The 23,343-nt window shown below is 44.9% G+C and overlaps 1 protein-coding gene across 2 annotated transcripts in view; it reads left to right on the top strand.

Annotated features, from left to right (window-relative positions):
• Positions 1-21,861, top strand: part of LOC140388480 (inter-alpha-trypsin inhibitor heavy chain H3-like) — a 121,551-nt gene extending 99,690 nt beyond the window's left edge. For both annotated transcript variants that reach the window (XM_072472748.1, XM_072472746.1), the window contains 7 exons: positions 3,393-3,443; positions 4,438-4,458; positions 6,958-7,071; positions 8,428-8,629; positions 18,004-18,176; positions 20,662-20,773; positions 20,873-21,861. In XM_072472748.1, the coding sequence (XP_072328849.1) occupies positions 3,393-3,443; positions 4,438-4,458; positions 6,958-7,071; positions 8,428-8,629; positions 18,004-18,176; positions 20,662-20,773; positions 20,873-21,017 (818 nt within the window). In that variant the 3' untranslated portion in view covers positions 21,018-21,861. The remainder of the gene's footprint in view (positions 1-3,392; positions 3,444-4,437; positions 4,459-6,957; positions 7,072-8,427; positions 8,630-18,003; positions 18,177-20,661; positions 20,774-20,872) is intronic.
• The last annotated feature ends 1,482 nt before the right edge of the window (positions 21,862-23,343 follow it).

Here is a 23,343-nt window from a genome sequence, read left to right as displayed (position 1 = left end):
ATTATGAACAATTTGTCCCTTCATTTACAGCCTTTGGCATTCATGTTGTGAATGACGTATTACCATGTGTGTTTGAAATGTGATGAGGCCCATGGTTATGATGCTGAGGGTTTCAGCCAAATGAATGTGACTTGAGTCCAACTCACTGCCTGCTCTGTGGCACTCCTGGTGACCACATGCTACTGTTGTAGTTGTGCTTTGCCTCTGTGGGTTCCTAAAGGAGGTTATTATCCAAGTTCTTAAAGGGTAGTCTTTGTCCCCTGAAGCAAACCAAAAAGATGTGTTGGTAACTGAAATAGCTGAGAGATTTGGGAAGTCCTTAGTGTGAAGAGGTTCTGGCAGCTGCCAGGGAACCTTGCGCACATGAAGTAAATCTTGTGGTGACAAATTATGCATTTATTGAGTGGAAGAACATCTGGTTGACAAAGATGACAGCATGTTGAGTTGTGGCCTTTATTGCAACATGAGCTGTGAAGAAGGCCTATGGTGTGCTCGCGTTCATTAACAGAGGGATTGAATTTAAGAGCCGTGAGGTGATGATGCAGCTGTACAAAACTTTGGTAAGGCCACATTTGGAGTACTGTGTACAGTTCTGGTCGCCTCATTTTAGGAAGGATGTGGAAGCTTTGGAAAAGGTGCAAAGAAGATTTACCAGGATGTTGCCTGGAATGGAGAGTAGGTCTTACGAGGAAAGGTTGAGGGTGCTAGGCCTTTTCTCATTAGAACGGAGAAGGATGAGGGGCGACTTGATAGAGGTTTATAAGATGATCAGGGGAATAGATAGAGTAGACAGTCAGAGACTTTTTCCCCGGGTGGAACAAACCATTACAAGGGGACATAAATTTAAGGTGAAAGGTGGAAGATATAGGAGGGATATCAGAGGTAGGTTCTTTACCCAGAGAGTAGTGGGGGCATGGAATGCACTGCCTGTGGAAGTAGTTGAGTCGGAAACATTAGGGACCTTCAAGCAGCTATTGGATAGGTACATGGATTACGGTTAAATGATATAGTGTAGATTTATTTGTTCTCAAGGGCAGCACGGTAGCATTGTGGATAGCACAATTGCTTCACAGCTCCAGGGTCCCAGGTTCGATTCCGGCTTGGGTCACTGACTGTGCGGAGTCTGCACGTCCTCCCCGTGTCTGCGTGGGTTTCCTCCGGGTGCTCCGGTTTCCTCCCACAATCCAAAGATGTGCAGGTTAGGTGAATTGGCCAATGATAAATTGCCCTTAATGTCCAAATTGCCCTTGGTGTTGGGTGAAGGTGTTGAGTTTGGGTGGGGTGCTCTTTCCAAGAGCCGGTGCAGACTCAAAGGGCCGAATAGCCTCCTTCTGCACTGTAAATTCAATGATAATCTATGATTAATCTAGGACAAAGGTTCGGCACAACATCGTGGGCCGAAGGGCCTGTTCTGTGCTGTATTTTCTATGTTCTATGTTCTATGAGTGCAATCAACACAAGCCTGCAGCTGCACTATCACTGCAAGTCCCTTTACCTTCTGTCCACAACATCTTTGTCATTTAAGGTGAGATTATCTAGCCTCCCTGCATGTTTCCCGGCGGCTGGAGGTGGCCTATCATTGCGGTGGCAGTATCTTCAAGTCTTGTTGCGGTCAATGGGATTTTCCATTGAATCCACCCCACATATTCGGAAAACCCATGGCGTGGGTGTGCCATCGGCAGGACAGGAAGATCCCGCTGGCCTGAAAAGCCGGACGATGTCCGTATCTTTCCCGACCTCCAACCAATCGCTGGCCGTCTATTTTTCTCCACCTGCTCCACGCCGCTCCTCGCTTTCAACATGAAACCCAGCACATTTCTACCTCTATTCAGCCTTGAAGAAGTCATGCAGAATCAAAACGTTGGGGTGGATTCTCTGCCCCACAACGTAGGGAGTAGTTGGTGCCGGTTCTCCCGCCGGCATGGGAGTTCCCCAGAAGGGAGAATCCCGCTGCATATGGGGAGGCGGGGTTGGGGTTGGAGAGGGAGGTTATTGGGATGGCGATCCTCGACTTCCTGACCCATAGACCACAGTCAGTAAGAGTAAACAATGACACCTCCTCCACAATAGTCCTCAATGCTGGGGCCCTGCAAGGCTGCATACTTAGCCCCCTACCATACTCCTAAATCACACACAACTGTGTGAAAAATTCAGCTCCAACTCCATCTACATGTTTGCTGATGACATAACCGTCGTGGTTGAATCTCGAACATTGATGAGTCAGTACAGGACGGAGATAGAGAATCTAGTGGCATGGCGCAACAACAACAATCTCCCCATCAATGTCAGCAAAACGAAGGGGCTGGTCATCGACTTCAGGAAGCGAAGTGTCATATACACCCCTGTGTGCATCAATGGTGCTTAGGTGGAGGTGGTTGACAGTTTCAAATTCCTAGGTGTACACATCACCAACAATTTGTCCTGGTCCACCCACGTCGACGCTATGACCAAGAAAGCACAACAGCATCTATACTTCCTCAGGAAACTAAGGAAATTCGGCTTGTCCTTATTGACTCTTACCAATTGTTACACCATAGAAAGTATCCTATCTGGCTGCATCGCAGGTTGGTGTGGCAACTGCTCAGCCCCAAACCGTACGAAACTACAGAGAGTCGTGAACACAGCCCAGTCCATCACGCAAACCCGCCTCCCACCTCTTGACCCTGTCTACACCTCCTGCTGCCTTGGGAAAGCGGGAGAAATAATCAAAGACCCCGCCCACCCAGGTTACTGTCTCTTCCAACATCTTCCATTGGGCAGAGATACAGAAGCCTGAGGCCCGCCGGAGCTCCCCCCCCCCCCCCCCCCCCCCCCCCCCCCCCAACACAAATCACCTCGCCCTCACTCCCGCCGGTGCACCCCACAGCCACCCCCTTCCCGGGGGGATCGGTCCTCCTCCCAGGCCCGTCCAGGAGTAAGGAAACAGAAGGGGTGAGACACGCACTAACAAATTCAAAAACAGCTTCTTCCCCGCTGTTACCAGACTCCTGAATGACCCTCTTATGGACTGAACCGATCTCTCCATGAATCTTCTCGACTGAGTAGTACTACATTCTGGATGCTTCACCCGATGTCTACGCATTTACATTGTGTATTTGTCATATGTCCTCTGTTTTTCATATATGGTACGATCTGGCCTGGACTGTATGCAGAACAATACATTTTACTATCCCTCGTTGCACGTGACAATAAATAAATCTAAATCTAATCTTGCTTACTGTGCAGAGTAGGCAATTGACTAGAATCTGCAAATAAATTGATGTACTTTTACAAAGCACATAATACTTTAAAAACTTTACTACAATTGGATCCAATAACTGTCTTTGGATACATGCTAGACACAGATCTTTAAAAATGTTATAAATGGATATATGTTTTTATTTATTTTTCAGTGAATGTCGAGAGACACCAAAAACTGCACTATGCACCAGGATTTGCACAGAGTAAGTTTTGTGAACAAATCATAATCATATTTGGAGGTGCATCTGAAAAAAGTGATAAGTTGCTCTTCAAGTGTGAGAGTTTCTTTATCAAGTCAAATATGTAAAAGTCATGATTTCAAGCCATTGCCATCTCTTTTACCAGTGTTAGGGATTGGGTCTGGTAGCTTCTTTACAAGTTGAAGCAGATGCCAGAGCTAGAATGGGAAGGAAAGAATTTATGGCTGTGAGTGAAAATGAGAATGCCAATGGAAGGAGGAAACAGGAGATGAAAAATGCATATTATATTGCACATTCACAAAAGTCCTGCTTGTGTGATGATTCCTTAAAATTGTAATTGGTTATGTGATGAAGGGAGATTTATGTGTAGCTAGATTGCTACTTTAACACAAGGGAGGAGTGGTAGTGGGACGGAAATAGAAAGAGGCACATCACACTGTTAGTGGAAGAGGAGAAGAAAATACTTGGAGGCAAGTTCCTGTGAGCTCCATTATTTTTCTAAGGACTTAATAACTACATTCAAAGTTATATAATGTTATCAATTAACTTGTTAGCTCAGGAGTACAGGGAGATCAGAAGCAACACAATTAATGAAGTTGTTTGATCAGTCTATTTAATGGTACTTGCTGGTCATCAATTGTAGTGTGGCAAGAAAATGCTTCCTTCAATTCTTGCTATTTATACAGTCTTCAGTTTTGTCATTAACCACTGGCAAAATGAGGAGAATTGTTTTAGTTCATTTGTATACTTGATTGGTAACCTAGCAGAAAATTGGTTTGAAGGAAGAGATTGTGAGGAACGAGGACTCTTGCAGGGATTTGAAAACAAGGATATAAATTTAAAGATCAGTTACTTGTGAAATCAATAACAGTTATAATCAGCACACCTAATAAAAATACTTATTCCCAGAAGATATTGCAAGGAGGTGCAGCAATGAAATACTTTCAGCTACTTTAGTTATTTGATTCCACATTAATTTTAATCTTTTTCTCTGCAGAGGGGCGTGCTTTCACTTCTGGTAAGACACAGCTTAAGCATTTATTCTTTACATAGTTGTGTTAATAAACCTTTCAGCCTTATACAGTTACATATAAAATTAATGGACAGGAAAAGACCAGGTGATCTATCAGGATCACTCAGCAGCTTCATTTTTAAACACTTCCCACCTGTCTCCATCACTGCAGCCATGTAATGAACTGAGAGAGACGAAGGAGAAAGCATCCAGGTCCAATTAGGTAAATAAGCAAAGCAAAATTCCTCTCCATCCTCTTCAGTCCAGGAGATCATTTGGGCAAATTTATGGAAATATTTAGGCCGGGATTGTCCTGACTTGCCACAGCAGTTGCGGTGAGCCAGCCAAAATTCCATTGACATCGGTGGCACTGGTAAATCCCGCCAGCGGGAGGGATCGGAAGAACCCGTCATTATTAGGGGCTGGTTTAGCACACAGGGCTAAATCGCTGGCTTTTAAAGCAGACCAAGGCAGGCGAGCAGCACGGTTCAATTCCCGTACCAGCCTCCCCGAACAGGCGCCGGAATGTGGCGACTAGGGGCTTTTCACAGTAACTTCACTTGAAGCCTACTTGTGACAATAAGCGATTTTCATTTTTCATTTCATTTCATTAGCTTCAATAATGGTGCAATCTGTGCCCCAGTGGAAATCTGGTCTAGTCCTCTCTTATAGACGTTCAGATGGTCAACATCCTCCACAACAGCTGACAACATATTCTACTGGCTAACTACTCTTTTGGAAAAGAAGAGCTACCTAACCTAAGGCTTGTTCCCAGTCCTGCATAACGTCACAACACCCTGAGCTAGTGCACGGTCAATTCCAGCCCCATTTGACCCGGAGGATAAAGATCTTTGATCTTTGATGCACTGGGATCACTTGCAGTCATTGTGTTTCTGAGGTTCAGGCTTTTGTTTTGATACTTCTTCCTTCGAGGCTTGAAATGGTTTTCTCTGGCAAGGTTGTCTACCTTCTCTGCAGATTCAGCATCATTTCAGGTTCACAGAAAAGGATGTGCCAGGCACTCACTGCTTTCTGAACAATAGAGCAGTTCTTTCACTTCAGCAAGCAGGGGAGCAAGAGAGTGTTCCTTTCACTTCCAAGATCTAAACACTTCTGCCAAGTTCTCCTCAGAAGGCATCATGCAGGAACCAATCACTGACTGATATCAGGCAGAACACTGCCCCTGTCCAACCCATTGGTTACCAGTTAACAAATCGAACCGATTCCTTTCACAACCAGTTCCTGGATCCATCTGGTGCCGAAGAGTCGGGCTTCTCCTCTCTCAAATACAAAACCTGGGAACACAGTATCCTGGAAAGTGGGCTGTTTCAACTTTGCGTTGGCTTTTTTCTGTCACAAGGAACGACCACTGTAGATTTCCTCCACTAGCTGCAAGCTGGAGCAAATCTTCTAGCTAAATTTCCCTTATGAAACCTGCACTGAATTGACTGCTTCTGTCTGTAAACACACAGATAAATTGAACCAAATAAGTCTCTAATAAAGCTCCACTCAGAACCACTATCTCTATTACACAGGTGACCCGTCCCTAGGTATAAATGCACATAAGTACTTTTTCATTCCAAAGTTTTCCTTGATTTTGGGAAACCATATGAATCATTTCTATCTCTAATTGAATTTTATGACCCTCTTTCCCAAACTTGCTACAATGGTAGACAATGGTAGAGATCCTGGCTCTATCAAGGGGTCCAGAAATGGGTGATCTATTGTTCAAGTTTTTTTCACAATCAACTCTGATCTTGCAAAGTAAACATAAGTTAGCTTTTAACTGTAATTAACTCCAAGCTTATTTGAATTGCGTTTACTTCAGTGTTGCGAATCAGTTTCTCAGTCAGGTGCCCCCATTTTCTGCAGTTACGACTTCAATTCCTAAAATTTATATTCTAAAATGTATGAATTATGAACTATATATTCATAATGAAACCCACAGCAAAGTAAAGGCCATTTTCTCTGAAGTATATCATGAGATTCAGTAGAGGGTAAATTATTTTAAACCCTGTTTCCCTGCCAAATTCAGAACATGCAGAAAGAAATACCTGACTTCCTTTGAAGATTGTTTTGCTTCTGTAATAATTTTTTAAAAATAATTTCCAGAATGTGAGCGTTGCTTGCTAGACCAGCATTTATTGCCCATTGATAATTACCCTTGAGAGGTGGTGAGCTGCCTTCTTGAATCATTGCAGTCCATGAGGTGCAGGTACATGCACAGCGCTGTTAGGAAGGGAGTTCCAGGGTTTTGACACAGCAACAGTGAAGGAACAGCAATACATTTCCAAGTCAGGATGGGGAATGACTTGGAGTGGAACCTCCAGGTGGTGGTGTTCCCATGTATCTGCTGCTCATGTCCTTCTAGATGGTAGCGGTCATGGGTTTGGAAGGTACTGCAGAAAGAGCCTTGATGAGTTCCTACAAATGTGTGAAGTTGAAGCGTTATTGTATAAAAGTGACAATGCTTTAATGTTCTAAAATTTTGACATCTATTTCAAGTTGACACCGATCCTCATTTTATCATTTCAATAAATGATCACAGTGATGCCATTTGTTTCAACGTTGATGGGAAACCAGGTGCAATTCTAAACCTGGTGACAGATCCGTCTACAGGTAGGTGCAAGCTCTGCCACAAGCTGTACAAGTAAAGGAAAATAGCTGTGCATTGCTAACAAAAGAAACATCTGAGTTAGCAGATCATACAGTGACATTAATGTTGACCATTCAGGAATCTTGCTGTTTGATCTGTCCGCATACCTGGCTGATATTGGAAAATCTGATAGCAAAGCCTTTAGTAATTCAAAATGAGAAAAGATCAGAAAATAATAACACAGTCATTAGTTGTAGTGAGTAGTAAACAAAATCTAAACCTCAGACACATTCTTGAGGCTTTTCCATATTTCAACATGACTGAGGGGGCTAGGATTTGAACATGTATCCTTTTGAATTTACAGTTTAGTATAATGCTTCTAATTTTATTAAGTGTGTCTGTTAGATTTAGATTTATTTATTGTTGCATGTACCAAGGTACAATGAAAAATACTGTTCTGTGTACAGTCCAAATGGATTGTTCCATACATGAAAAAACATAGGACATACGATAAATACACAATGTAAATACATAGACACAGGCAGCGGGTGAAGCATATGGAGTGTAGTGCTACACAATAGAGAAGATGCGTGGAGAGAACAGTTCAGTCCATAAGAGGGCCATTCAGGAGTCTGGTAACAGTGGGAAAGAAGCTGTTTTTGAAACTGCTAATGCGTGTTCTCAGACTTTTGTATCTTCTGCCCGATTGAAGAGGTTGAAAGAAAGAATACCCCAGGTGGGAGGGGTCTTTTATTATGCTGCCCGCTTTCCCAAGGCTGCGGGAGGTGTAGACAGAGTCGATGGATGGGAGGTGGGTTCGCGTTATGGACTGGGCTGTATTCACGACTCTCTGTAGTTTCTTATGGTCTTGGGCTGAGTTGCCATACCAGGCTGTGATGCCAGATAGGATGCTATCTAAATCCAAATCTTCTAAATCTGAACTGTACGCAGATCAACACTTTTCATTGTACCTCGTTGTACATGACAATAAATCTAAATCTAATCTTCATTATTTCCCTTAATTTTTACTCGTGGATAAAGGACATTGGATAGGATCTCCTTATATCTACAACAAATACCTTTTCATTCTTGATACCATGGCCATTTCACTGCTTTCATACTATCCTTCTCGTCTTTATACATCATTGTATATTATTGATAGCCTGATATTTGTCAATTTAGTTAATGTTACTTGTGTTACAGATAAATGAAATCAAATGGAACTCAGCTATTAACAATTCAATTATTCCCTATAATTAAACGTTTCCTGGTTCCTTCTTGTAACAATTATTTTCATTCATCATTTGGTTTTATGTAAATACGATTCTCCAGATTTTGAATTGATTAATATTCATTAATGTTTTCAAATTTATATGTAGATTTTGTGGTAAATGGACAGTTGATTGGAGTGAAGGAAACAGAAAATAACAAGAAAATAAAAACTTACTTTGGAAAGTTTGGAATTGTGAACAATAAAATGGATGTGAAAGTTGAGGTTTCAACACAAATGATTACAGTCTCTCATGGAGAGGATAAGGTTTCTTTCTCCTGGTCAACAACAACATCTTTAACAAAAGAGAGGTATGGTTTATGTAGCAATACAGCAGCATCACATCTGTTTCAGACAAAGGTTGGTGGCAGCATCGGTGTAAATCTAGCCAAGAAATTACTTTAATTCTCAGAAAAGGCCTTGCAATGAAAAAAATTCAAAGCAAGATACAAATAGGAACCAAGAAGTCGCCATCGCATACACAAGGTAGAATAACAATATTGCTGCAGTTAGAAACCTAAGTGAAGATTCATAACAGTCAAATACTTGGAGGAGGGTTAATCTGATATTGACATTGAGTTTAAAAAAAAAGATGTTTTATTAAGTCAAGGCTTTTATGGTACCGTATCAATTGTTTTCACCCCTTGAAGTAAAAAACTCACCACTATTCTTAGAATTCCTCCTGTACCAAAAAGGGTCAATAAGACATTCTAAATGGCGAACAGGGATTCTCACTCCGTGACTCCTATGCAAACTTAGGTGGGTGCTATTCAGGTCAAACTATATTTTCAAGTTATCCCCCGGTATAACCCATATCTTCATAGAAGAATTTTATCTACTTACTACTTAGTAGCATCGATCCTGGGTCCCGCGTTGCTAAGTAAGTCAAGTAGACTTTGTAATAACCACTGTTCCAGGTTAAAACTTTACGTTATTTAATTATTATATTTTTTCTTTTAAAAGATGCAATCACTGTCTTTGCAGAAAAGTAAAAAGACCTTGCTTCTGGTTTCCCCTGGTTGGTTGAAAAGACCTTCAGGTCCACCTTGACAATCTCTCTTCTTTAGCTTTTGGTCTTTCTCAGGTGGATTCGCTGTTTCGCTCAGTTGCTATGCTCTAGATTTCCCATGACCGAGGGCAGGTTCATAGAATTTACAGTGCAGAAGGAGGCCATTCGGCCCATCGAGTCTTCACCGGCTCTTGGAAAGAGCACCCTACCCAAGGTCAACACCTCCACCCTATCCCCATAACCCAGCAACCCCACCCAACACTAAGGGCAATTTTGGACACTAAGGGCAATTTTATCATGGCCAATCCACCTAACCTGCACATCTTTGGACTGTGGGAGGAAACCGGAGCACCCGGAGGAAACCCACGCACACACGGGGAGGATGTGCAGACTCCGCACAGACAGTGACCCAAGCCGGAATCGAACCTGGGACCCTGGAGCTGTGAAGCAATTGTGCTATCCACAATGCTACCATGCTGCCCTGTCTTCCCCAGATGGATTCGCTGTTCTGCTCGGTTGCTAAGTTCTATTCTTCCCATGCCCGAGCTATGAGAGCTGACTATGCTGGCTGTCTGCCTTGTTTAGGGTTTATATTCCCCTTCTAGCAGTTATTAAGTTTTTAATGACATTATCATAAAGTAACTTTATTTTACTCTTGATTGTACAAGGTACCTTTAATCTGAATTGTTTCTAACACAACTATGTATTCATATTGAGCATGACTTCAGCTCATCAATCTCTGATTACATTGTTTCCTTTGTGATGTTCAAAAGTGCTTTGATCCAAGAGGGATGTTACATCTGGTTTCTGTCATTTCGAAAGTTGCTTTATTATCAAATAGTGCCCCCAGCTCAGAACTCTGACTCCGATTTGGGTCTAACGTGTGTTCCCATGGACACGTTATCTCCAGCTTCCCATATTCACCTGGTGTCAGCAGAATTTCACACCTAAACATTTGTCACCCAATTCAACTGAAATTCCTAGCCATTCTTTTCTAGCTGCTTACTAAAATAATGAACTTCAAAGAAGGTGCGAAATATTGCTTTTTTCCATATAACTAAAAGTTCAATCTGCTGTGACTTAAAAGACATACATCAGTTTTACATTTGAATAGTCACAAGCTGTTTCGTTAACGCCTGTTTGATAAAGGCTATCTGCATTTCAAAACCTTCTTTTGCAGCTGCTGTTAACCCTTTGTGGGATTTTTCCCTACATTCTCTCATGTAGCCTTAGGTCAGGTATTGCCAGACTTCCATGTTTCAAAAGACATATTTTCCCATTTTTTCTTTTACACCCTATTTTCTAATCTGTTTGTAAACATTATCGGTGGGATTTTCTGGTCCATTGGTGAGCCACCCTTCGCTAATGCAGAACACGCCACAGCGGGAGAGGAAAATCCTGCCCTATACCTCAAAAAGTAATGGATGGATTGCAATCAAACTTCATGTACAGAATATGGCCCAAGGAAGCCCAATTACCTTTTGGCCAAGTTAGATTTGAATTTGGACCTGGAATTGTTTTTTAAAGGATCCATTAACATTGGCAGATAGAGTGAGCGGAATTCTCCTATTTTCACCATGGTGGGATTTTCCGTGGCAGAGGTGTCTCGCCATCAGCTACTAATAGGACCTTCTGGTTCCACCAAACTGGATCTCAATTTACATTCCCCATCCGTGGTGTCATCGGGGAACCTGCGGCAGGGGTATACTTCAGCTAGACAGGGAGGGACCATCGACAGGAATTGCCAGAGAATTCCACCCAATTAATTAATTTTTTTTGTGAATGTTTGATTTGGAATCTCGTTGATTGTTTTAGAATATTGGATTTGCTCAGCTGCTGTGGTGGAATTTGTCACAGCTGTCAAAATGTGAGCCGAGTTTGCAGAGCAGGTTGTTGGATGTGGATTAGCCTGAAGCCTCCTCAGTGAGATGGAAGTTCTAAACAACATTTTTTATTTTTAGCTGTATAGTTACAGAGCATCAACCATACAGGGAAAAGCCTCAAGGAAGAGTTGTATAACCACAATAATGTTAAGTTATCACAGTGTGCTGGAGGTATGCAATCGACTGAGCGCCGTCTTCATTTATTTTATAATACTGCCTCTATTGCCATGAAATCCCATTGTAGGGATGATGATTTTTGTTTGGCAAAGAAAATAATACGAAGTCTATTCAGGTCCAGTATTGGCAATGTTGATTGGGACAGAAAGCCATGGGCCGGGATTCTTCAACCCCCCCCGCCGGGTTGGAGAATCCCCGGGGGGAGGCGCGAATCCTGCCCTGACACCGGCTGCCCTATGCTCCGGTGCCATTTTTCGGGTGGCGGCGGTAATCCCGCCACACCAGTTGACAGCGGCGCCCCCGGCGATTCTCCAGGCCCAGATGGGCCGAGCAGCGTCCAGTTTTGGCCATTCCCGCCGGCGTGATTTACTCACCTCACACACGGCGGGACCTGGCAGGTAAGTGTGCGGGGGCGGTCCTCGGGGGGGGCGCGGGGGTTCCGACCCCAGGGGCCTACCGATCAGGGCCTACCGATCTGCGGGTGGGCTTGTTCCGTGGGGGGTAGACTTCTTTCCTCCGCGCTGGGCCCCTGTAGGGCTCTGCCATATTGCCATGGGGCTGGCATGGAGAAGAGAACCCCCCGCACATGCGCGGAAATCTGCCGGCCGGTCCGCGGATGCGCGAACTCGCCCTGGCCCTTCGGTGCCGGCTGAAGCGGCGCCAACCCCTCCGCCGTCCACCTAGCTTGTTCGGAGAATTCCTCACGTTCGGGGGCTGTTGACGCCGGAGTGGTTGCCACCTGTTTTCCCGCCAGCGTGGGGACTTAGTCCCCAGAAGGGAGAACCCCGCCCATGGAACCTGTGCCAGCAAAGGTTTTTGACATACCTTCCAGAGATCAATCAAAGTAGAGGGACTGAATATCTGGAGCTCAGAAATTGGTGAGGTGGGGCAAACTGGGGGGGAATGAGCAAATATTATGGGGGGAGTGAAACAAACTGATGCTACCAGAGCAGTGCTTGGGGCAGGGATGATAGGTTTTGAATTGGGGGTAAGTGCAGTGGGGATGAGAATGCACAGTTATCCTAAATCCCAGACCATCAAATACTAAGATTGGTCGAACAAATTGATTTAGAAATTTTAAACAAACATTCTATCTGATTAAGCCACCTTTAAGAATCACTCTTAACATACATCACCATCTGCCTCTGGAGCACTGGAATGTTATGGCTTGCTATGGACAAAAGGAGAATGATTAACTGTATGACACAGATATCAGGTACAACCTCAATCTCCTGCAGTATCGTAATCCAAATAAAATAGCCTAAGGGACAAATATAGAAGATGTGGCAGCAGTTGACTATTCTGCAACTGATCCAACACTAATTCATGGGACTTATTCCCCAGTTCCCCAGCTGTATGTTTCTTGGCAGCATGCCATACATTGGTGGCAGGATTCTCTACTCTCGCTTCTTGTCATGGGACTTCCCATTGACACCACCCCATATGCCGGGAAACCTGTGGACGGGGGTTGCACTGCCGGCAGGAACAGCGAATCACAAAGGCCGGAGAATTCCGGCTATGATGTTTGGCTACCAACGATACAGTACTGGAAGATGCAATGCAGAATTTTGAGTTGTTCACAGGTGCATTTCAAGGAATCACAGACCAGATAGCTTCTATGCCTCTACAAAGTCATCCAGTTAAAATCAACTATCCAATCTTCTCGAGGGCAAGTTGAGTTCAGTCTGTTCATTGAAATGAATATAACATAGAATCATGGAATCATTAAAGCACAGAAGAAGGCTATTCGGCCCATCAGATCCATGCTGACACTCCTTTGAAGCAATTCACATACTGCCACACCCCCACCCTCTCCCCGCACTTATACATTCCTCTTTTTTAGATATTTAGAAAATTTTGAAAAATCTATGGCACAGAAAGAGGCCACCATGTCTGTGCCAGCTGACAAATGAACCACCCAACCTAATCCCATTTTCCAACACTTGGCCCATAGCCCTGGAGGTTATGGAATTCAGTTGCCTATCAAGATACCTCTTAAATGCGTTGAGGGTTTCTGCCTCAAATACCCTTTCAGACAGTATTCCAGACTCCCAAAACGCTCTGGGTGAAATAGTTTCCTTATCTCCCAATCACTTTAGGTCTATCCCCTCCTAGTCATTGATCTCTCTGTTAAGGGAAATATGTCCTTCCCGCCCACTCTATCCAAGCCCCTCACAACCTTTTACACCACAATCAAATTTCATCTCAGCCTGTTCTGTTCCAAGGAAAACTACCCAATCTTTCCTCATAGCTGCAATTTCCACCTTGGCAATGTCATTGGGCTGTAATGTTAGCCATCTTCCTAAATAAAACAAATGGAAAACGATTCCAGTTTCAATCTGGGAACCAATGGGCTGGATTTAATACAGCTGACGCAGTGGAAAACATGGCAGCCAGGCCCCTTTAACATTGGGGAGGGTCTGCACCATTTTGCAGGCAGCAGCCAAACTGCCCCCGATTAATTCATAGGGCAGAAAGAGCTGATAGAAGATTCTTGGCCACTATTGGTATATTAATTAGTGTCAAGACATGTTGGGCTAGTGCACGGTCAATTCCAGCACCACTTGACACGGAGTCGAAACACAGGTGACAATAGATTTTATTTAAAATAGGGCAGCACGGTGGCACAGTGGTTAGCACTGCTGCCTCATGCCGCCGAGGACCTGGGTTCAATCCCGACCCCGGGTCACTGTCCATGTGGAGTTTGCACAATCTCCCAGTGTCTTCGTGGGTCTCACCCCTACAATCCAAAGATGTGCAGAGTAGGTGGATTGACTATGATAATTGCCCCTTAATTGGAAAAAGAAATAATCGGGTACTCAAAATTTATTTTAAAAATGTAAAAATAGATTTTATTTAAAACACCCGAGGTCCTTGGTTGAGCTCCATAAACCACAGTCACCAGGTTTGTAACTTTAAACATAAACAACCTTTTATTATGTACCGTATTATAACAAAACGGCCAGAAAGTGTAACTGACTACTACCCCTTTTCCAACCCCATCCCTTTCTAGCTTGCCCCACTCTTTATGTATACACATACACACAGACAAACAACACAAAAGGGAAAGTGTGGTGGGAAGCAAAAGAAAATATAAATTTTTGAAAAAGGGTAACGATCTTTGATGCACTGGGATGACTTCCAGTTCATGTCTTTCTGAAGTTCAAGCTTTTGTTATAGTACTTCTTTCTGCTAGGCTTGAGATGGTTCGGTCTGGCAAGGTTGTCTACTCTCTGGCTGTCTACCAGTTAGATATAGCACTTAGGGCTAAGGGGATCAAAGGATATGGGGGGTAAAGCGGGATTAGGCTATTGAGTTGGATGATCAGCCATGATCATAATGAATGGCAGAGCAGGCGCAAAGGGCCAAATGGCCTCCTCCTGCTCCTCTTCTATGTTTCTCTGCAGACTCGGTATAATTTCAAGTTCACAGCAAAGGATGTGCCAGGCACTTACTGCTTTTGGAACAAGAGAGAGGTTATTTCACTTCAGCAAGCAGGAGAGAGACCAAGAGTGTTCCTTCCACTTCCAAGGTCTAAACTCTCAGAAAACATTGTGTAGGAATCAATCGCTGACTGTTGTCAGGCAGAACATTGGCTAACCCACTAGTTACCAGTTAACCAATCGAACCATCTCCCTCCAAAGCTGGTTTCTAAGATCCACTCAATGGATCTTAGTCTGACTTCTTTGTGTATTTTCCAGGGAACAGTGTCCTGACAAGCAGGCTGTTTTAATTTTGTCTTCTGCATGCCCCGATTATGGGTCTCTGGACCAAAATAACAAAATATAACACAATAAATGGGAATAAAGGAAATACATAGGAAGGACTCTTATAATTAGACTCATTAATTGGCGAATTGACACCCTTTATTCCTGAGCCTACTGCAATTTATTTGTGGCTCAGAAATTAAATGGGGACTGCACAGTTTATGCACACCCTAAGAAGGCTGCCAGTATACCATGTTGGGTTTCCAGAGGCCTCGTGGATGTGAGAGGAGAGGGTCCCTTGCATTTAAGTGCTCTGCCTGATTGAGGGACCGAGCATTGGGAGTGGTGGGGCCACTGAAAACCAGTTTGCCTCTGACTCCACACGGCCCTCAGCCTATAATCACCATCCCACATTCACTCACCTTTGGTCTGGGTGGTTCGGGGTCTCGGGTGGGTGCATTCCCGTCAGCATCCACCACTCTCGCTGGCATTAATGAAGAGCTACCTGCTTTTAATGGCCGTCAGCTCTCTCCAGGCAGGACTTGCGCTGCTGGGGATCTCAACTGCAAGGATGGCCCGACGGTAGTCACGTTAGTGCCTGAAGGACATTTGATTCCGTTGTGCTTCACCGACAGAACTGATGTGGGTTCCTTGCCAGTTCACTGACTGATGGGCAAGATCCCCCGCGGCCTGACAAAATCCTGACCAATATGTGGCTTTGTGTTCATCTTTAAGATGATATTTGCCTTGCAGTTGATTAAAGGAGCAGTGTGTAAACTGAGTGGAAGTGGTAAAACCATAAAAGACCCAAATCTATAACACAAAGGGAGGGATTTCCCAGTTGTCTCACAGAGGGGGGAAGGTGGTTAGATTTCTCAGAATATGAAACTGGCAGTATATGTCTTGCCAAAGTTGAATGAATTCACTCACAGGGTTTTGTCAGGGTGGCGGAGAGGGATATGCTGCAAACCTGGGGGCAATTTCTCCTCGACCATGTATGGACCCCCAGCCCATCGTCCGGTTACCATCTTCAAGAGCATCAGAAGGGCAATTGGAAGGTTATTTAGTCCGAGTGACAACACTGGGTGCAGTGGCCACTTCTGGGACTGCACCCAGCCAAGAAGGACAGTAATGGATACCCCACTGGGATGGGGTCGGGTGTTGCTGGGGCCAGTCAAGCAGGCTCCAGCAAGTGAGGGGTGGGAGTTGGTGAGGGCCGAGAGCTGCTACTTTGGGTGTGGCCACTGCTGCCAGGGAGACCTCGTGAGCCACACAGTGCCCCACCCCCACCCTTTTTGAGCGAACTGGTAAAATATAGACCAAAATGGGATGTACCTTAACCACAGCATGGCATAGGAAAATCGGAACAAGAAAAGAAAACACCTGTTTTGGATTCACATGTGAATACACATATATTAGAAAGATCTAATCTAAACAATCACAGCTGCAAAGACCAATAAATAAGTGAAAGGGCAATCCTATCCTGGTCATTAGACAATCCAAAGACACATGGGAAAATCAGCAATTGGCTACCATGCCAATCTACAAATGCAATTCCAAGCATAGGTAAGAATGCCAGTTTTACTTCTGCTATTAATTCCTTTGTTCTTCTGTTCTTGCCCCCACATCCAAATGCTACTATGATTTGAGCTCGAGCATCTCTCATACTTGAGTGATGTTAGTGGGCTGCTACACCACAATCAGTCGTCTATGCTTTTAGAGTGAGAGGGTTCCTCTCCTTAGCATTTCCCACTGCCCCATGCATTTATTCTAATTGCCATTACTTTTTCAGATCCCTTTCCAAGTCACATCTGGGGCGAGATTCTCCGGTATCGGCGCGATGTCCGCCGACTGGCGCCCAAAATGGCGCAAATCAGTCGGGCATTGCGCCGCCCCAAAGGTGCGGAATGCTCCGCATCTTTGGGGGCCGAGCCCCAACCTTAAGGGGCTAGGCCCGCGCCGGACGAATTTCCGCCCCGCCAGCTGGCGGAAAAGGCCTTTGGTGCCCCGCCAGCTGGCGCGGAAATGACATCTCCAGGCGGCGCATGCGCGGGAGCGTTAGCGGCCGCTGACGGCATTCCCGCGCATGAGCAGTGGAGGGAGTCTCTTCCGCCTCCGCCATGGTGGAGACCGTGGCGAAGGCGGAAGGGAAAGAGTGCCCCCATGGCACAGGCCCGCCCGCGGATCGGTGGGCCCCGATCGGGGGCCAGGCCACCGTGGGGGCCCCCCCCAGGGCCAGATCACCCCGCGTTCCCCCCAGGACCCCGGAGCCCGCCTGCGCCACCTTGTCCCGCCGGTAAGGTAGGTGGTTTCATCTACGCTGGCGGGACAGGCATTTTAGCAGCGGGACTTCAGCGCGGCGCGATTCCCGCCCCTGCCGAATATCCGATGCCGGAGAATTCGGCAACCGGCAGGGGTGGGATTCATGCCAGCCCCCGGCGATTCTCCGACCCGGCCCTGAAGTCTAACACAAAGTATGCATTGCACTAAACAAAGTAAAGCTAACATTAAAATACTGAAGATGCAACTTCGAAGATGGGCTATAGATTATAGAGCAAGTGCATGAAGAATGCAAGAAGAGGTCAAATGGAGTATGTTCAGTCGCTTATAATGAAGGGTGAGACTGAAAGAAGGTACAAATGATTGAGGCCTGTGGTAGAGGAGCACTATAATCCTGCCACTGTGGTGAGAGTTGATTGCTCGATGTTATATGATTATTCCAACTTGTTCAGCTAGGGCCACAGAATAATTGCTACAACAGGCCAACTGAGTGAGGCTTCTAGGAATGTTTGCTTATTAACATATAAATATTATAAAACTGTTATTAGAATGTTGAAATTTGATAGCTTTATTTGTGTTTATTCAATTCAGGATGTCAGCATCATTTATCTCTAACATTTATTTTCTAGTTTCTCGATCTCAATCATGAAAGAAAGGAATCTCACACTAACAATGGGTGATGATGCAACATTTGTTATTGTATTGCATCGGGTGAGGAAAAATCACACTGTACACAGAGATTTTCTGGGATTTTATACACTTGACAGCCACAGGCTCTCAAATATGACCCATGGATTACTCGGTATGTAGAATATTCACTTAATTAGCTGCCAAGTCGGTTAAGTGCTTCACAATTGGTGGCTGTGCCTTCAGCTGCCAAGGCCATAAACTCTGGAATTTCCTCCTTTACTTTTCCACAACTCCATCTTGGTTTTCATCTTTATGACATACTTTAAAACCGACTTCTTTGACCAAGCTTTCATTATCTGACTTTCCTTATGCGGCTCAGTGTCATTTGTTTAGTTTATAATGTTCCTGTGAAACAGGTTGTGAAACAGGTTGGGATGTCTTATTACATTAAATGTGCTATATAGATACAAATTGTTGGTGTTGTTGTGAACATTGAACACCATTAGCAGGCAATGCAGCAATTTTGCATATTCCTTTGCAACAAAAAAAATTTGGGCTCCTATACCATATTTAGGAATGACTGCAGGACACATGTCCCAAGAACAGTCATTTCCATTCTTCACTGAAACGCTGTGGGCGAGATTCTCCACTCCCGCGCCGGTTGGGAGAATCGCCTGGGCCGCCAAAATTTCCCGGGACACTGGTCCGACGCCCTCCCCCAATTCTCCCAAGCGGCGGGAACGGCCCGGTCGAGTTCCGCGGGCCGCAGGCCGGAGAATCGGCGGAGACACCCAAAATGGCGATTCTCCAGCACCCCCGCTATTCTCAGGCCTGGATGGGCTGAGCGGCCAGGCCAAAACGGCGGGTTCCCCCCGGCGCCGTCCACACCTGGTCGCTGCCGTCGTGAACGGTGCGTGAACACTGGGGGGTGGCCTGCGGGGGGGGGGGGCGAGGGGGGATCCTGCACCGGGGGGGTACCTTAAATGTGGGAGGCCCGCGATCGGTGCCCACCGATCGTCGGGCCGTCCTCTCTGAAGGAGGACCTCCTTCCTTCCACGGCCCCACAAGATCCGTCCGCCATCTTCTTGCGGGGCGGCTTAGAGAGGACGGCAACCACGCATGCGTGGGTTGGCGCTGGCCAACCCGCGGATGCGCGGATGACGCCAGTCATGCGGCGCCGGCCGCGTCATCTATGCGGCGCCGCCTTTACGCGGGCGACAAGGTCTGGCACGTGTAGATGACGCGGCCCCGATCCTAGCCCATTGTCAGGGCCCGAATCGGTCGGGATCGGGGCCGTTACGCGCCGTTGTGAACCTCGACGGCGTTCACGACGGCGCGGCCACTTCTTCACGGGAGTGGAGAATCCCTCCCTGTGAATTTGGCAACATCTATTCTGTGTCTGTCCTTGAATAGTTACAAAAACCACGGTCCTCCTTCAGAGAGGACGGCCCGACGATCGGTGGGCACCGATCGCGGGCCGCCCCCCCCAGCGTTCACGCACCATTCACGACGGCAGCGACCAGGTGTGGACGGCGCCGGGGGGAACCCGCCGTTTTGGCCTGGCCGCTCGGCCCATCCGGGCCTGAGAATAGTTGGGGTGCCGGAGAATCGCCATTTTGGGTGTCTCTGTCGATTCTCCGCGTTCGACGGGCCGAGTACCCGCCGAGTCCCGCCAGCGTGATTCTAATGTGGTTCCACCCGGCAGGAACTCGGAGTCGCGGCTGATGGGTGTATTATGGTGGGGGGGCATGGTGATCGGACACCGGGGGGCGGGGGGGGCCTTGATGATGGGCAGGCCCGCGATTGGGGGCCACCGATCGGTGGGCCATCGCGATCCGGCAGCGACCTATCTTCCAATGCGCGGGCCTGCTGTGTGGCTCCACCATGTCAGCGGCGCCCACTCAGAGGTGGGCTGCCGCACGCATGCACGGCCGCGCGGTCTGTCCTGCAGGGCCCCGCTGGCAGCCAGAGTTGCGGGATGCAGCACGGGGAATCATCCCGGACTTTTGAGGAAAAAGTCCGGAGTGATTCACGCACGTTTTCCAGCGGGCGTGGGGACTTAGTCCCCCAAAGGGAGAATCCCGCCCACTGTCGTTGTTAAAAAGTGTTTTGGCTTATGCATGTTGTTAGGAAAGTTACTAAGAGTTACTTATAGAGTACTGTATCTTTTTGGGGGGTTATCAGTGTCGGTAGTTGATAAGATGTTTACTGTGTGTTTCAAAAATGTTAACTGGATTCATAGAATAAACATTGTTTTTGTTAAAAAATATTTTTAGTTCTCTGTTGCATCACACCTGTAATGTGCGCCCTTGTACTCCCCATAACCAAAATCTATTCCAAGTTGTGGGTCAGGTGAACTCCATGATATACTTTGGTGTTCTCTAAACCCTGGCCCATAATAGTATTAACGATTAAACTAATTTTATATATTATTATTATATTAGTATATATATTACCACCAAAATTCTTGCAGAGCAAAAGCATTACACAATGAGAAAACTGAAATTCTTGGCTTAGTCACAAAATCTAGCAACAGCTCCTAAACCCATTCATCCCTTACGAATCATTAGATCTTCCTCACTTTTTTATTCTGCAGGGACACCTGTACTGTATTTGTGACTTTCCAATCAACTTAATTTCTCTTCATTTTGACACAGGCCAGTTTTACCATCAAGTGAATGCTGAGATATTTTTCATTCACCCTGGCTTAGATCAAAGCAAACTTCGTGCAAAAATGATTGTAAAAGGTCAAAAACTTAGAGTAACAAGGTAATGTTGCAAGTGTAACAATTCTAATTTATTCTATTTAATAGTCCCAATTTGTCTGTACATTTCTTGCATGTGGTTTATTGATGATTTTAATTTTAGGGTGTACGAGAAAGATTACAGACTTGATTCAGAGCGAGGTACCAATATCCCATGCTGGTTTGTTCGTGACAACGGGAAAGGATTTATTGATGGAATTCCCACTGACTACGTTGTTTCTTCTTTACTTGAATCAGTCTATCCATGACCCGAGACCAGATGGTGAAAGTTTATCCCTTAGTATCATTTGCATGGCTTTACAGTTCAGTCACTTATATGTCAAACACATATCGATTAAAAATTGTACATCAGCAAGCATATCAATTAGAAATTTCTATGTTCATTTATGATGAAAACTGCCTGCATAAAATGACCATGTTTGGTTTGTATATGTCAAACATGAAACCAGGTGTTGTAACGTGAACTCCATGCTGATCCAGTGGGCTGAATCTTCTGGACTGTGAAAATGTTTGAGAATCGGGACCATTTTCAGATTCCGATCATGTTCATGGGAGCTGTGAGACTTCAGGTGTGATCTAACAGGAGCTGGTTAATTAAGCTCCCTCCTCCATGATCACCATCCAAATCGGGACGGGAATCAGGCTGAGGAGATGGAAGGGTCAATCAGCCGCTGCAGTGTGTTGACAGCTGGCAGTCTTCACTGTGGCAAAGGTGAGAGTGCTGCTAAAGTGTCTGGGACACGAGGCAGCAAGGTGGTGAAAGGGAGATGAGGCTGGTAAAGGCTTCTCTTTAACCTAAGCACTCTGTGACAATGATCTGCATGGGAGACAGCTGCAAAGCCAGGCCTCGTGTATCGGTCAGATTGGCTGTGACAGACCTGGATGTGCACCCGCCTCTTATGAGCTGCAGGAAATTTGTTTGTCTTCCAGGATAGAACAGATTCCGATGCTAGGCTTTACATGGGCTTTAATGACTGTATAATTAAGTGATGCTGAATAAAGACACTGACAAGTGTTTAATCACTTAAAACCTGTGATACATACAAAATATATTCTTACACATGTACACAAAATAAATCAATTTTATTTTAATCCATGTGTATTGGTGTTATTGCTGCTCCTTTGCCAATTGTTTGTAATATTCTATTAAATAGAGTAATATCCCCAAATTTCTCTTGTTACAAGCACATTTTAATTTTTAACTTTTGCATTCAGCAGATGTTAATTGCAGCGCAAACCAAATTCCAAAGAGAAACTTGGCCCACGTACTACAAACTTTTGTATTATGGTGAGAAAAAAGTCCACTGAATTCAGAAGCCACAAATTCCAGTAACACTTTTGAGATTTTAAACAGTAAATTAAAACATTTATTAATAAAAGTTAATTGAACTTAAACACCCAATTGCAGTTACTCAGTTAAAATTTGCTTCACAGTTCATCCCTCAAAAGAAGCTCACTTAGTTTGACACAAAGGTAAACGACCTGTCGACAACTCTCACTTATAGATGTTTAGCTCCAAAATTCCAGTAATATTACTCCAAGGGAACCACGCTGTTTCTTTAGGAAAGGTATATCACAGGATTATCAAACCCTCTCCCTCTCTGCTGTAGAAATTCAAGACTTCAAAACAAAATCCTGCTTTATGGAAAACAGCCACCGACTTGTCTGGAATGGCTGCTTCAAACTTTACACCTTAACAGCTCTTTCCCCAACATCGAGTTGCTCCCACAACTCCAGACGGTCTTATATAGCCACCATATCACAGCTCAACATCTCTTAAATATACTTTTTGGCTTTCATCTTTTATTACATTGTCCTTAGCCCCTCTTTGAAACATAACTTTCCCAAAATATAAAAATGCTTCATGTTCTCACTATTGCCCCACTTTTGAGTCAAATACAATTTAATAACATTTCCTTATTTATTTATGACCTTTTGCAAGTTGTAAAATCTTTTACCCTCCTTTGAAAGTTAACAGCTCAAATCCAAACCCTTATCTCCAAAAGCAGTCAGTTGAGAGCGTGTGTCCCCCATCTTCAATGACTTCAATGTTATTAGGGTTCCTTGATGACACACTCCCATCAAATGTTGGCTTGATGTCAAGGGCAATCACTCTCACTTCACCACTGAAACTCAGCTTTTAATCCATGTTTGGAGCAAGGCTGCAATGAGGTGTGAAGCTGAGTGGTCTTGGTGGAATCAAAACTTAATGCTGCTTGGTGCAGAGCATTGACAGGATGCAGAGCTGGGCTGAGAAGTGGCAGATGGAGTTTAACCTTGATAAATGTGAAGTGATTCATTTTGGAAGGTTGAATTTGAATGCTGAATACAGGGTTAAAGGCAGGATTCTTGGAAGTGTGGGGGAACAGAGGGAGCTTGGGGTCCACGTACATAGATCCCTCAAAGTTGCCACCCAGGTTGATAATGCTGTTAAGAAGGCGAATGGTGTGTTGGCTTTCATCTAAAAAAAAATTATTTTTTATTAAAGGTTTTCATAAAATATCAATAACAAAATGAGAAAGAGAAAAGAACCCAACAGGGTTAAGTACAAAACACAATCTAAAAAAGCAAACC

This window comes from Scyliorhinus torazame, chromosome 13, assembly GCF_047496885.1.
Source record: "Scyliorhinus torazame isolate Kashiwa2021f chromosome 13, sScyTor2.1, whole genome shotgun sequence".
NCBI lineage: Eukaryota > Metazoa > Chordata > Chondrichthyes > Carcharhiniformes > Scyliorhinidae > Scyliorhinus > Scyliorhinus torazame.
This window is presented reverse-complemented; position numbering and strand designations above follow the sequence as displayed.